We start from the raw sequence: 13776 nt of genomic DNA, 5'->3' as shown, positions 1-13776 counted from the left end.
ACACCCCCTCTCTCCTCCTCTTAAAAAAATGCCAGCAAAAATCCCTAACATTCCTTTGAACAAAACTACAGCAAAAATGTTTGAAATCTGGAACTTGGTATGGATATAATTCTCAGGACTAGTTCCTTTGATTGTTTAGCAGGATGTATTCTCAAATTTAAGAGTAAGTGAAAGTAAAAGTTACTTACCTTTTTCAGTAACTGAAGTTCACTTGAGATGGTTTGTCCATATATATTCCACTCTTGGTGTGCATGCTCCCTATGCAGGTGAGATTGGTGTCTTGGCCAGCAGTGTCTGTGGGGGCTGCGCCTGTGCCCTGCATGTTCTCATGCTCCCATACGGAGGACATAAAGGATGGTGTGGGCCCAACCGTCACTCAGTTCCTTCGCCACTGAGTTCCTTCACCACTGCAGAATCCCAGTGCAATAGGACTCCATAGTAGTGGGAAAGGAGGGTGGGTCAGGCAATATACATATGAATAATACATCTTGAACTCCAGTTACCTGTAAAGGTAAGTAACTTTTCTTCTTCGAATGCTTGTCCATGTATATTCCATTCTTGTTGACTTCCAAGCAGTGATCTGATGCGTGGAGGTGGGTGCTCAGAGTCCATTTAAATAAAGATTGCAGCACAGCTCTGCCAAAGGAAGCATGAGACCTCAATGCTTCCACTATGGAGTAATGGTTGGTAAAATTATGTACTAAATCCCAAGTAGCTGCCTTAAAGATGTCCAAAGTGAGAATGATTTACAAGGAATTGCAGAGGCTGGCTGTGCCCTAGTAGAGGGGGCTCTAATATAATTGGGAGTTCTAAACTAGTTAACTCATAACAAAGCTTAATACACCCTGAAACCCATACACTGGCCTGAAATCAGTTGACCTTTTCATTCTTTCAGCTAATGCTATAAATGATTTTGGGAAAGCTCTGAAGGCCGTGGTCCTTTGAAAGCAAATCGCTGAGGACATGCAAACATGTAAAGTGTGCAACCTAGACACTCCTTGATTAGAATGCGGTTTGGGAAAGAATACTGGCAGACAGATCATTTGATTCAAATGGAAGTCTGAAACTACCCTGGGTGGGAACTCAGGAACTTGTTTTCTCGTAGTACCAGGTATATGAATCCTAAGACAGTGAAGTGTGATTTGGGAATCTCTTCATGTGTGGAGCACATCGACAGTCTTAAAGCTAAGAAGGTCTGAGCCCTCAAAAAGAAGATTCTCCACAGTTGTCTGCCAGAACTTTGGAGCCAGGGTGCCCATCCCATAATTTCTGGTGTTGCTGTGGATTGCAAAGCAGGGTCAGAAGCGCCTAGAGGTGCCCGTAAGGATGTTCTAGCTATTAAGTCTCCTTTTGTAACTAAAAATTTAACTTCCTCTCTGCTTTCCTGACGTAGTTTATCAGTAAAATCCAAAAAAATTGTTTTAGTTCAAAAAACCATAACCAACAATGCTTGATAATTCAAATTTCTGAATTGTAAGATGGTAGAGAAACACTCATGACCAAATAAGTCAAGGAATTTTGGGTCCTTTTCACTTGGAGCAATTCTCGGTTGACACTCGGTGCTCAAGTAACCTCTGATGCTCTAGTCTGAGTACCTGAGGCAGCTAACTTTGGGCTGCCATACAATACCAAAGTCTCACACCATTCTCCCTCTAAGCTCCCACAGTACCCAATTTGGGCTATGGAGTCTCTTCTGAATGGGAGCAGTACGTAGACTTAGACATCTTTTTAGAAGTTCCCGGAGAGGATCTACCTTTCACTTTAGCAAAGCAGCAATGCTCCTTTTCCTCTGAGGACTTAATAATCATCCTACTGGAATCTGAAGATGGAGCCTCGAATCTAGTGGATCCATAATTCACTGGAGCACTTCTGGATTATGATGGAACTTGTCCAGCTGTGCCCAGATCAGAGGCTGGTCCCATGGAGCAGTCTAATAAAATCATTTTTAGATTTGCCTCCCTAGATTTTAAAGTCCTTTTAGAAAAAGATTGGTACACCAAGCATTTACTGGAGATATGGGATTCCCCAAACAAAAAAGACATCAGCAGAGACAGGAATTGCTGTCTCACAAAAGAGGCAATATTTAAAATCATGTGATTTACGATGAGATATCCCTAAGTGCCACTAACAGGAAAAAGATCTCAGTGAGGAAAATAATAAAGAAGGAACATAAAAACTTCCTAAACTATCAATAAAAGAAAGCCTATTCAGAATGTTCCAGCAGGTAATTATCCAACTAACATTAACTATCCTAATGAACACTAATAAATATCTATTACATTTAGAGATTATGGAACAAGTGATACATTGAGAGGGAGACACTGGGGGCTCCGTCTCACAGCCATGAATGGTGAGAAGTGGCAGTTGGGCCCTTCCGCCCCTTATGTCTTTAGGACAGAAGCACAAGGACAGTCGGCACATGTGCAGCCCCAATGGACACTACTGGCCAAAAACTCCAATCTTGAGTGCATGGGGTGCATGTGCACCAAGCATGGAATATAATGAACAAGCACTCTAAAGAAGAGGGTCACAATGGAGATTACACTATTTTGAAAACTATAAATCAAATTTATTTTAAAACCTACAATTTAATAATAAAAAGAGAGAACACTGTTGACCTATCAAACCTGACTTGGACTAAAACACAGTCAAACCAAGGATGGAAACAGCGAATGAAACAACACATGCATTAAAATTTTATTCCATTTCCATTTACTCTTATATCCTGAGCCCTTAAAAATATGATCCTAGTTTGAAAAGTGATTATGTAAAAATAGCACATTACTTATCAGATCAGCTCTTTCTGTCCATTCAGAGACACATCTGCTCATTTTAGGAGTAAAAATAAGCTTTTCTTTACTTTTTTTATTCCTATTAACACAGTAGAGCCAACACAATGAGAAAGAGTAGGGTAACGTCTACTCCTTCTTGTCAGTAACCAACAAAATCGTTTACTTTGGTCCAATCATTTAAAGCTCTACGAACTCAAACATAAAAGATGGTGCAAGTGTAACTAAGGGCATCTGCTGTAGCCAGCAGCGTTGCATAAGTGTAACTGAAGGCTTAAATCGGCTTGCATAAGCTTTGTTACTGACAGACTCCAAAGTGGTAAGTGGGCAGGCAGTTAAAAAAATAACAAAACACTGCTTTTTACTTGTCAACCAAGCATATTTGATCTACAAATTTTTGGGAAACAAACCTGCAATCCCACAATGATTTTTATAGTTGCTTTTCAGAGCAGAATCACACTCTAAACACAAAACAATTTTTATCTAAAAAAAGATTTTGAACCACTATCTGGTTTAATGGGTGCTCTTGGGAAAACCTATATAAACAAACCAAAATTTACCTTCTTCTATCAAACTGCTCAGGCACAGGATGCTCAAGCAGACTAGGTGCTTGGTGCACTATTATTTATGTCTAAAGTTATGCTGGCATTGAAGCTAACAGTTTTATAGTGAGAAACACCATTGTGAGATTAGGTAGCATAAAACTGAAGTAACGCAGTTGTAAATTAGGCCCAAAGAGTAAGAATTACTCACCAACAACACAAAGCATAGTTGGTAGGCCCAATTTTTGATCTACTAGATTTGAATCTCCTTTTTATTAGATTATGTTCTACATAATTTATTATAAAGATTTTTTTATTGATAACTTCACGCAAAAATGACACTTCATACCATTTTACTCAAGAAGAGCACTTTGTGCCTTCACCTGCACCACTGAAGTCAACTGGAGTTTTGCCACTGACTTCAATGGAAGTAGAATCTGGCCTCTATAATAATCCCCCTTCCTGCCACAGATGCTGTCAATTTGCAATAATATATCAGCCTCTTCTGGGTAAAGATTCATACCTGCCACTGGGGAGAGGGGGGAAAGCCACAGACTTCAACTTCTTGTCTTCTGCAGCTGTTAAGCAGTTCTTAATAGTCTCCTCAAGTTGCTCTTCACATTTGTCTGAACCCCACTGTGGGATGTGACAATGGATCACAAACTTTGCTGCTAGTCCACTGGACTGGCTGAGGGCAGCTAATACATAAAGAAAAGGCGATGATTAGTTTCTAATACAGAGGTGGGCAAACTACGGCCCACGGGACCATCGTGCCTGGCCTTTGAGCTCCCGGCTGGGTAGGATAGTCCCTGGCCCCTCCCCAGCTGTCCCTGCTCCCCCACAGCCTCAGCTTGCTGCACCGCCAGCACTCTGGCCTGCTGCTCCTGCCAGGGAGTGTGGCAGTGTGGCTGTGAGCTCCTGCCGCTCTGAGCAGCATGGTAAGGGGGCGGGGAGGTTGGATTAGGGGCAGTGGGTTCCAGGGGGCAGTCAGTAGACAGGGAGCAGGGAGCGGTTGGATGGGGCAGGGCGGTCAGGAGATGGGGAGGTTGGATAGGGGGTGGGATCCTGGGGGGCGGTTAGGGGTGGGGGTGTGGATAGGGAGTTGGGGCAGTCAGGGGACAGGGAGCAGGGGGGTTGGATGGGGGTGGAGTCCCGGGGCATGGGTCCCAGGAGGGGGCAGTCAGGGGAAAAGGAGCAGGGGGGTTTGGATGGGTTGGGGGTTCTGATGGGGACAGTCAGGGGGCGGAAAGTGGGAGGGGATGGATAGGGAGCAGGGGCCAGGCTGTTTGGGGAGGCACAGCCTGCCCTACCTGGCCCTCCATACAGTTTTGCAACCCCTCAGGCCAAAAAGTTTGCCCACCCCTGTTCTAATATAATCATTTTATAATTATCACACCTTCCATCCCAAAGCACTTCACTCACAACACTAATTATTGTTCACTCCAGAAAACTGTTACAAGAACATTAAGGCTGCAAAATCAAGCACTCAAAAATCAGGATATGTTCCAGAATTAAGGTTGCACTTGCAACCTTAATTGCCCCCCTTGTGCTATACATTAAGATACAGTTGTTTAATTACATGATCAGATACTTTTCCCACAGGATCTGGGCCTCATTCAGTGAATGGTTAGTTATTTAATATTTGTCTTTATCCTCATTCAGTCTGTGGTCTCAGGCCTTATTTAACACACATCATTCAAACTCTGTACTGAATACAGTATTATTAATTTTCTGATGGGCATTTCTATGGTGCTCTCTCAATTATATCTGAATGTTTCACAGATTTTTAATGAATTTATCTTCACAGCATCCCTCTGAGATTAGATAGTTTTATTATTCCCATTTCACATATGGGAAATAGAGGCACAAAGAGTTTAAGGCCAAAAGTGTCCAACAGTTTTGAATGTCCATCTTGAGACACCAAGGAGGTGATTTTTCAGAGTACTTAATATTTTGATAGCACTTTATATGTTGAAAGTACAGTTCCAATCAACTTCAGTTGCAGTTGTGAGCGCTTAGCACTTCTTCAAATCTGTCACCAGGTGTCTCACATTGGCCACCCAGAAAACGAGGAACATACAATTAGTGCTCAACTATGAAAAGTCTGGTTTAAGTGACTCGCCCAGGATCACATAGGAACTTCGTGGCAGAGGCTGCAATAGAATCCAATTCTCCAGGGTCCCACTCAACTTCATGGAAATGGATAAAGTTTGGCAAAGTTGTAAGCAACTGAAAACAGAGTCTTATTTGTAGATTAGAAGGCCAGATGAAACCATTGTTATCATCTAGTCTGATCTCCTTTATAACACAGGCTATGAATCTTTCCCAAAATAATTCCTTAACTATATTTTAGAAAAACATCCAATCTGGATTTAAAAATGGTCAGTGATGGAGAATCCACAAGGATCCTAGGTAAGATGTTTCAATGGTTAATTACTCTCACTGTTAAAAATGTACACCTTATTTCCAGTCTGAATTTGTACAGCTTCAACTTCAAGCCATTGGATTGTGTTATTCCCATCTCTGCTAGATTAGAGATCCCATTATTAAATATTTGTTCCCCATGCAGGTACTTATCCACTGTAATCAAGTCACCCCCTAACTTTCTCTTTGTTAAGCTAAATACATTGAGCTCCTTGAGAGTATCAGTATAAGGCACATTTGCTAATCTTTTAATTATTCTCATGGCTCTTCTCTAAACCCTCCAATTTATCGACATCCTTGAATTGCAGACACCAGAACTAGACACAGTATTCACAACAGTGCCAAAAACAGAGGTAAAATAACATCTCTACTCCTTACTCATATTATAATGGAAAATGTTGAGAAACGTTACCTATGAGTGGTGCTACTTAAAATATACACAAGAATTTTCTGATCTACCACTTAACAAACAGTCAGTCACCTTTGGGATGGAGCATAGTATTTACAGGAGAGCTCCAGCCATTTTAAAAACTTTTAGTATCATACATTAGCATCTAAAATAATGAAAGTGGCAATTTTAAAAATACCAGCATAGCATGTGACAACACAAATGGTAAAATACATTCATTTCATTGGGGTTGTTATCTTCCCTGGCAACAGGTTACCTGAATGAAGACCATTTATTTTCCATTGATGCTAATGGGTAAAAAAGTAGTTTACTCCAAAAGTGTTTAAGACTCAGTGTGACAGTGAGGTAAAATAAATTGTAGCAAGTCTCTCAAGGGTAGTTGTGGATGGCCCTTTGCTTGGGACTTTTAAAACTAGGCTATTTATTTGGGGGATTTTTAAAATGAGACTATTTAAAGAATCCAGTCTCTGTGGTTTTGAGACACTAGATTGGACAAATGTATTAGAAAATGTATTGTAGGGAACATTGTATATAATCTTTTTTCCATCTTCAACCCCTATAAATCAGTTAATTTTGTTCACAAGTAAGATGCAACCTCCACAAAGTAAGCTCAGAGCTATACATTGCCACAGATATTTTAAAATTTCCACAAGTATTTCTTTCAGAATTATATATTTTATCATATAGCCGTTGTGCCAGGGGTGGGAGAATAGCAATTTAAGGAAAAAGATAATCACAAGATTTACATCTATATTATATTCAAAGAATTAAAGTACAGTAAGAGAAAACTTCTGCTTTGATTATTAGTTCTAATATTATTGGTTTAATACAAGGTAACTTATAAACTGCTGCTCTTTTTATACTTAATATATTATACTGTGAGCTAGATCCTTAGCTATGGCTGAGGAACACACAATGTGCAAGTCTGGGGGTGCAGGATAGGTCAAAGGTCATAAAGCTCACCTTTGCATTCCCCCAATCTTGGGGCTGACATGGGCAGAAATGGTCCTCTGGTGTAAATTAAGGCAGCCTAACTACTGCCACGGGGCTAAAAAACAAAGCCATATGATGGGCACAGAACAGGGACATCCTAGCCCCCTCCCTTTCATCCAGGTATGTCCGCTGTACTAGCACCAGTTAGAAAGAAGGCATAGGAGCCTCTACATTACCAGAGAGATTTTTTAAAAAATATTTCCTAGTGTAGACAAAGCCCTAGATTAGCCCAAGAACAGATCAGAGTGGCAGAAGAAAGGAATGAGTATTTGTGAGGAGAAAAAGCTGACATATACAAAAAGATAATATAGCACCCTTTTTACCTTCAGCAACTTCCAAAGGTCCTTGTGATTTGCGGAGCTCCTTTACTGTTTCTAAAAATTCTTTCCCTCCAGCCTTTTCCAAGGCCTTGCCTGCAAGGAAACAAAGCAAAAGGCTTTTATTTGAAACAAACAAAACAAACTGTATTTCTTTTAAAAATAAAATACAACTGCAAATTGTTTCAAGAACAAAAATTATACATGTATTATCTTAATTCACTCTTAATCAACAGGATTTATTTATCAACCCTAAACTGCCTGTTTTTATTAATACTTATTTTTATTTACATTTATGCATTTTACAAGAACCAAATGAATAAATGTTTGTTAACATGTGTGAACTAAAAATGTATGAAATAAACACTGTATGTTTAAACCATGTGGAATGATCATGTATTCTTCACCTTGAACAAACTAAAACATTTCCTCTTTCCTACTTCACTCAGCAAAAAGAGGTTGGTATATAAACAACCAAGAGGAAATAATGTTGTATTTAATTTTTTAAAAATGCATTTTTGTAATTTCGAAGCCTGTTCATTTGGATATATGGATATATCTGGATATATTGTAAAAATGAGATTCTGATATCACAAACAGAAAGCCATCTCTATTTTTTTCCTGATATGATAATAAAGAAAAAGTGAGAGGATATACATGAATGGAAAATTCAAAAGGTTTAAACGTGCTAAATTTTTCTAAATGCCAGTTACGTTTGACCATCATTGTTCTTAATATGCATAATTAAATTAAATCATCTCCCGATAATATGAGATACCAGCAGAATGACCTTATTGTTAAAATCTTGAAGTTAAGGTATGCTTTTTTGTACTGGTTTCAGAGTAGCAGCCGTATTAGTCTGTATCCGCAAAAAGAAAAGGAGTACTTGTGGCACCGTAGTCTCTCTCTAAGGTGTCACAAGTCCTCCTTTTCTTTTTTTGTACTGTCCAACATGGCTGCTTATTATTTGAGTTCTTGAAAATAACACAGCATGTAACACTTTTTTTTTACTGGTTTTGGTACAGTGAGTTAGTATTTCATTATTTGAAGTACCTGAACTTTATTCTCTATAAAATATGCCATCTTTTTTGTAGTACAGGTTTAAAGAAAAGTGTATAGTAGAGTTTGCAGTACTTTCTTCTCAGATAGCCCTGAGAAGGATGAAAGCATGGGAACCAGATCTCTCATGCTAGAAACTATCATAAATAAGATGTGCACAGTATATGAAAAAATTCTAATCAAAATACAAAATGTGCCTTGCAAGAATTTTCCAAGAATATCCCAAAACTGCTAACCTACAAGTCAGGTTCAGTAATTTAGAAGATGATACATTGGTTACTGGCAGAAATATCTCTACTGTGTAACTTCACTTCAGTTCCCTGGTGGAGAAAGTGGACAATCAGCAAAACTGTGCCAGCAGAAATTATATTTTATTGCACTTCCAGAATAAGCTAACTGATCCAATTACTTTTCTGCAATAATTTATAAAATAAACAAACAGTTGAGATGCCAGTGGGGATGAAATCCTTGCTGAATGATTATATGAAGCCCTGACCCTGTGCCTATTTCTGGGATCCTGACTGCAACTGATCTCGGGCAAGTAACTTCACTGCCCTGTGCCTCAGATTCCGCACTTATAAAATGGAACCTCCTTATCTCACAGGAGTGGTGTAAGGCTTAAGACACTGATGTTTACAAAGCATGTGAGATCTACAGTGAAAGACATGATAAGAAGTATTATGAATACATTTCATTTCCTTCTGAGTTTTTTCAAATGCAAATACAAAATAATTGTAACACAGAAAAGGATATATGAAGAGATTACTCACCTTGTGCAGTAACTGCGGTTCTTCAAGATGCGTGTCCTTATGGGTATTTCACTTCAGGTGCTCATGCCCTTGATCGGAGATTTATAGTTAACAGCATCTGTTCAGCATGCATATGCACCCAATGTGTCCTCGTGCTGAACACCAAGGCTATATAGGAGTGTGTAGGCAAACCATGCTGAGTTCTTTCTCCACCCAAACATCCCTTAAGGAACAGTCTGAAGAAGAGAGGGCAGAGGGCAGGCAGTGGAGCATTCATAGGGGGACACATCTTGAAGAACCGCAGTTACTGCACAAGGTGAGTAACCTCATCCTCAAGTAATGTCCCTATCGGTCCTCCACTTCTGAGCAGTATCCCTAAATGGAGGAGGGAATTTCAGAATAGAGTCCAGAACTGAAGACAGGACTGCAGAACCAAGTGCTGTCTCGAATCTGACAGCTTGGATCAGGGCCTAATGTTTCAAAAATGTATGTATTGAAGCCTGTGTAGTGGCTCTACATATTTCAGATATTGGTACATTCTTCAGTAGTGCCACAGAAATTGCTTGTGATCTGGTTGAATGTGCTATAACCCTCTGGGGGGATGAACACCGGTAACCTTATAACAAGCAATAATACATCCAGAAATCCACTTCAGTAGTCCTTGACTAGAAATTGAGGATTCCTTGGAGCTATCTCCAAAGGAAACAATGACTTTCTAAATTGCTTGGTCCTATCTAAGTAAAACACCAATGCCCTTCTAACGTCCAGGTATGTAAGCAGGATTCCTATAGGGAACTATGTGGCTTCGGGAAAAACACAGGCAGATGAATGGACTGATGGAGATGGAACTTCAGTAGAACTTCAGGCAAGAATTTATAGACGTGAAGAGATCTTGTCCTTAAAGAACGCCATGAGATGGCAGGGGGCCTACCATCAAAGCTCCAATCTCCCTGACCCTTCAGGCCAACGTGATGGCTACTAAAAAGACCGTCTTCATAGACAAATGCAAGAGCGAACAGGTTGCCATAGGTTCAAATGGAGATCTCATAAGGTATTTAAGTACCAGGTTGAGGTCCCATGTTGGGATGCGGTCTCGAACCTGGGAATAGAAATTCCCCAAACCCTTACAAACTTAGATGACACAGGGTGAGCAAATATGGAGAACCCTTTTACTGGAGGTTAAAAGGCTGATATTAAGGCCAAATGGTCCTTAATTGAGCTAACTGATCATCCTGATTTCTTTAGATCCAGCTGGTAATCCAGGATGACTGAAACTGACACAGATTCAAACAGAAGGCAGTGACAACATAAATGGAAGAGTGTCTTCCATTTCTGCAGGTAAGCAGTACAGATTAATGTCTTTCTACTATTCAGTAATACCGGCTGTACTTCTGAAGAGCAGGAGGATTATAACCCTGTGAACCATCGAGGAGCCATGCTCTTAGGCAGAGAACCTCTAGGGTGGGAAGAAGCATGCGACCCACATCCTGTGACAGGAGATGAGGAATGGTTGGGAGCTTGAATGACAGCTGAGCACATGGGTGAAGCAGATAAGAGTACCAAGCTTGTCTCAGCCAGGTCAGCACTGTAAGGATAACCCTGTCCTATCTGATCTTGTTCATCACCCTTAATATCAGTGGCATTGGAGGGAATGCACAGAACAGTCCCCTCCTCCAAAACAGAAGAAAAACATCTCCCAAGGACCGGTGGCCTCATCCAGGGACCAGGACGAAATATATGTTTGAGGGGTAACCTCCTTATTCACCTTGGCCTCCTGTTCCTCAATTGTCTCTTCCTGTGGGGGGGGACAGGTTGGGGATGGGAGAGCTGAACAACTCTGGCCTCCGTATCAGATGGTACCAGTGGTCTGGCAAATTGCTGTTAACAGACAGCCAATATTCCCCACTGCGGAGCCCATATAGAAGTGGGTGTGGCATGCAGGATTGGTTCCACCACCCTTGATAGCAAGCTATCAGACAAAGGCTTCCTGGAGAGACATGTCTGAGAATCCTGAACAGAAACAGAAGAGACCAACTGAAAGTCTTCCTTATCTTCCTCCATCAACTCCTATGGGGTAACACTCACAGAAAATGGTGTAAAGTCTTGCAGTACTGGAGGCGGTAATCCAGAGATCAGGGTCTCAGCACCCACAGGTGCTCAGTACCCATGAGGAGTGGGGACTCTCGCTCATCCATTATTGAGAGGTCCCTTGTATACCTCCTCCTGTGGTACTGAGTAAGAGATCAGTACCAATGCAGTAGCTGCATTGACAGAGCTGCTGATGGTATCATTGGTGGGCGTACAAAAGTTGATGCTAATGATACCTGACTCTATATTACATGCTTGGTGCCAAGGGTGTCGAAGGCATAGGTACCAACGGCTGGACAGAATACACAGATAACAGCTGGGATGAACGCAAAGGTACCAATGGCTGGGACCAAACCCAGTGGTTCCCGTCCCAAGTGTCTATGCTCCTTGCTCAAAGATGGTAATGAGGTCTTCTCAGAACAATGTCTTGTTCCTTGGAGGTCCAGGACTTCACGGACCCGCTGGTATCGGAGGAGGAGTCCTTTGAGTCAATGGTACCAAGCCAAGAAGCTGAGGCTTCAGAGACTGTAGATCTCTTCAGAGACCTGGTCTTTTTCAGAGCTGGCTCCTTCAGATGAGAGTCTGTGCTCCTGTTTTTGGAAGTTTTCCCTGACACTTCCAACATCTCCCCTTTCTTAGGACAAGGTTGTGCCAAGTTAGAAGAGGCACTGGATCTAGGTGCCGAGGGGGAGGGGTTGGAAGTCTCCTGACCTGGCTCAGACAGTGGTTGAAGGGAGCACTCCATGATAAGCAGTCTGATCTTAATCTCCTTGTTCTTCCTTGCCCTGGGCTTGAGGGCAAGATGGAAGTTGCACTTCTTGGCGATGTAGGACTCCTCCAAGCAATGGAAGTATTTAGAGGGACAGTCGCTCACTGGTATGGACTCTGAGCAGGAGAGGCAGCGTTTGAAGCCCAGAGAAGCCAGGAATGCCCTGCCAGGAGGAAACAAGTCCCCTAGAGGGAAAGAGAGGAGAAATGATCCTCTCCCTACTTAACTGTACTAACTAATTATAATAACACAGAAACTAACAACTAACTACACTAAGTATTCTAAGAAAGATAAACTGAGGCATGCTCAAGGGGGACACATCAAGGCTACATCTCAGACCAAGGCAGTTGAGAAGGAACTGAGGGCAGTTCATCCACGCACTCCTTTATAGCCTCGTTGTCAGCATGAGGAGGCATAGGGCGCAGGGGCTGGACAGGCACGGCTAACTGAAAATCTCTGATCAAGGGCTACAGAGGTGCATGCACACCTGAGGTGGAGCACCCATAGGAAAAATACTTGAAGAACAATTGATTATTTAACTGCGTTAGCGGCCATGGATTCTAAAAAGATGAAAACTTTTAAAAGGCAGTAATAAAAGAGAAAGAAAGGCAGTAATAAAGGACCAGCTAGGCTGTCTATACTACAGCCTGTGTTGGCATAACTTATGTCGCTCAGGGGTGTAAATATTTCACCCCCTTGAGCAACATAAGTTACACCAACATAAGCATTTATGTGCACAGCCCTATGCTGGTGGAAGAGCTTCTCTTGCCAATGTAGCTTATACCACTCGCAGAGGTGGGTTTTTTATGCCAATGGGAGAGCTCTCTCCCGTCAGCATAGAGCATCTTCACCAGATGCGATACACCTGCACCGCTACAGCACTGTATGTATAGACATACCCTTAGTCTTAATACTACGAACCACAGAAGATTTAACAAGCCTTGACTTGGAAGGGAGAATGATAAGATATCACACCTATACTATTTTGATCATGGCATTTGTCATCTCATCTGTATGTAGGCTATTATTAACAAGTCACTGATTAGCTGCAAATAGGTACCAACAAATATCTGCTCAGTTCCAGCCTGGTTTTCAGGACAGAAATGAAAGAGTATTCAATTTCAGTAGTCAGCCAGTAGACCAGATATCAGTTCAATGCCAGATTTACCTTTGCTGCTTCGAATGAGCCTTACCTATTTCCTCCTTGAGGTCTATTTCAGCAGTTGTTGGGTGAACAATGCCTTCTACTTTCATGGAGCCAATATGGCTGACGTCACTTTGTGTCAGAGAAAGCTGCAAGATGAGAATGAGAATGTAGAAAGAATTAAACTAATAATTTTAACTGTGAAATCATTTTCATACCAAATTACTACAAGAGAAGCCAGATGACTATTCATGGGTCATTCATTTTACTGTAGTCAAGTTGTCTGATTCCAAGTTTTAAACTTTACTTTTATATGCTCTTAGAGTAGACCAGGCCTAATTCCCACCCACACATCAATCACAGAACTGGAAACAACCAATAATTGAAGCCTTAATGAGAGTTTAAAAAGCCCTTCTACAGATTCTACAGTCTCATTTCTCTCTTTGTTCAATCTCAACAAAAAAAAGACGACAGAAATATTGAGATTATCACA

The 13776-nt window shown here is 41.2% G+C and overlaps 1 protein-coding gene across 4 annotated transcripts in view; it reads right to left on the bottom strand.

Moving 5' to 3' along the window:
* Positions 1-13776, bottom strand: part of MACROH2A2 (macroH2A.2 histone) — a 35946-nt gene that overhangs the window by 1133 nt on the left and 21037 nt on the right. The window contains exons 6-9 of one of the 4 annotated variants that reach the window (XR_012159997.2): positions 13333-13432; positions 7481-7570; positions 3855-4029; positions 189-636 (exon numbers count right to left, since the gene is read on the bottom strand). Coding sequence is in view for 3 of the 4 variants with exons in the window: in XM_073353535.2 (XP_073209636.1) it covers positions 504-636; positions 3855-4029; positions 7481-7570; positions 13333-13432 (498 nt within the window). In the remaining variant the exon portion in view is untranslated. Of the gene's footprint in view, positions 1-188; positions 1279-3854; positions 4030-7480; positions 7571-13332; positions 13433-13776 lie in introns of those variants that run through there. The other 3 variants (XM_073353535.2, XM_073353537.2, XM_073353536.2) reach the window with 3 other exon arrangements.

The sequence above is a fragment of the Lepidochelys kempii genome, chromosome 7, assembly GCF_965140285.1.
Source record: "Lepidochelys kempii isolate rLepKem1 chromosome 7, rLepKem1.hap1, whole genome shotgun sequence".
NCBI classification, from domain to species: Eukaryota; Metazoa; Chordata; order Testudines; family Cheloniidae; genus Lepidochelys; species Lepidochelys kempii.
Note: the sequence above shows the minus strand (reverse complement) of the source record. Positions and strands in the feature narration are given on the sequence as shown.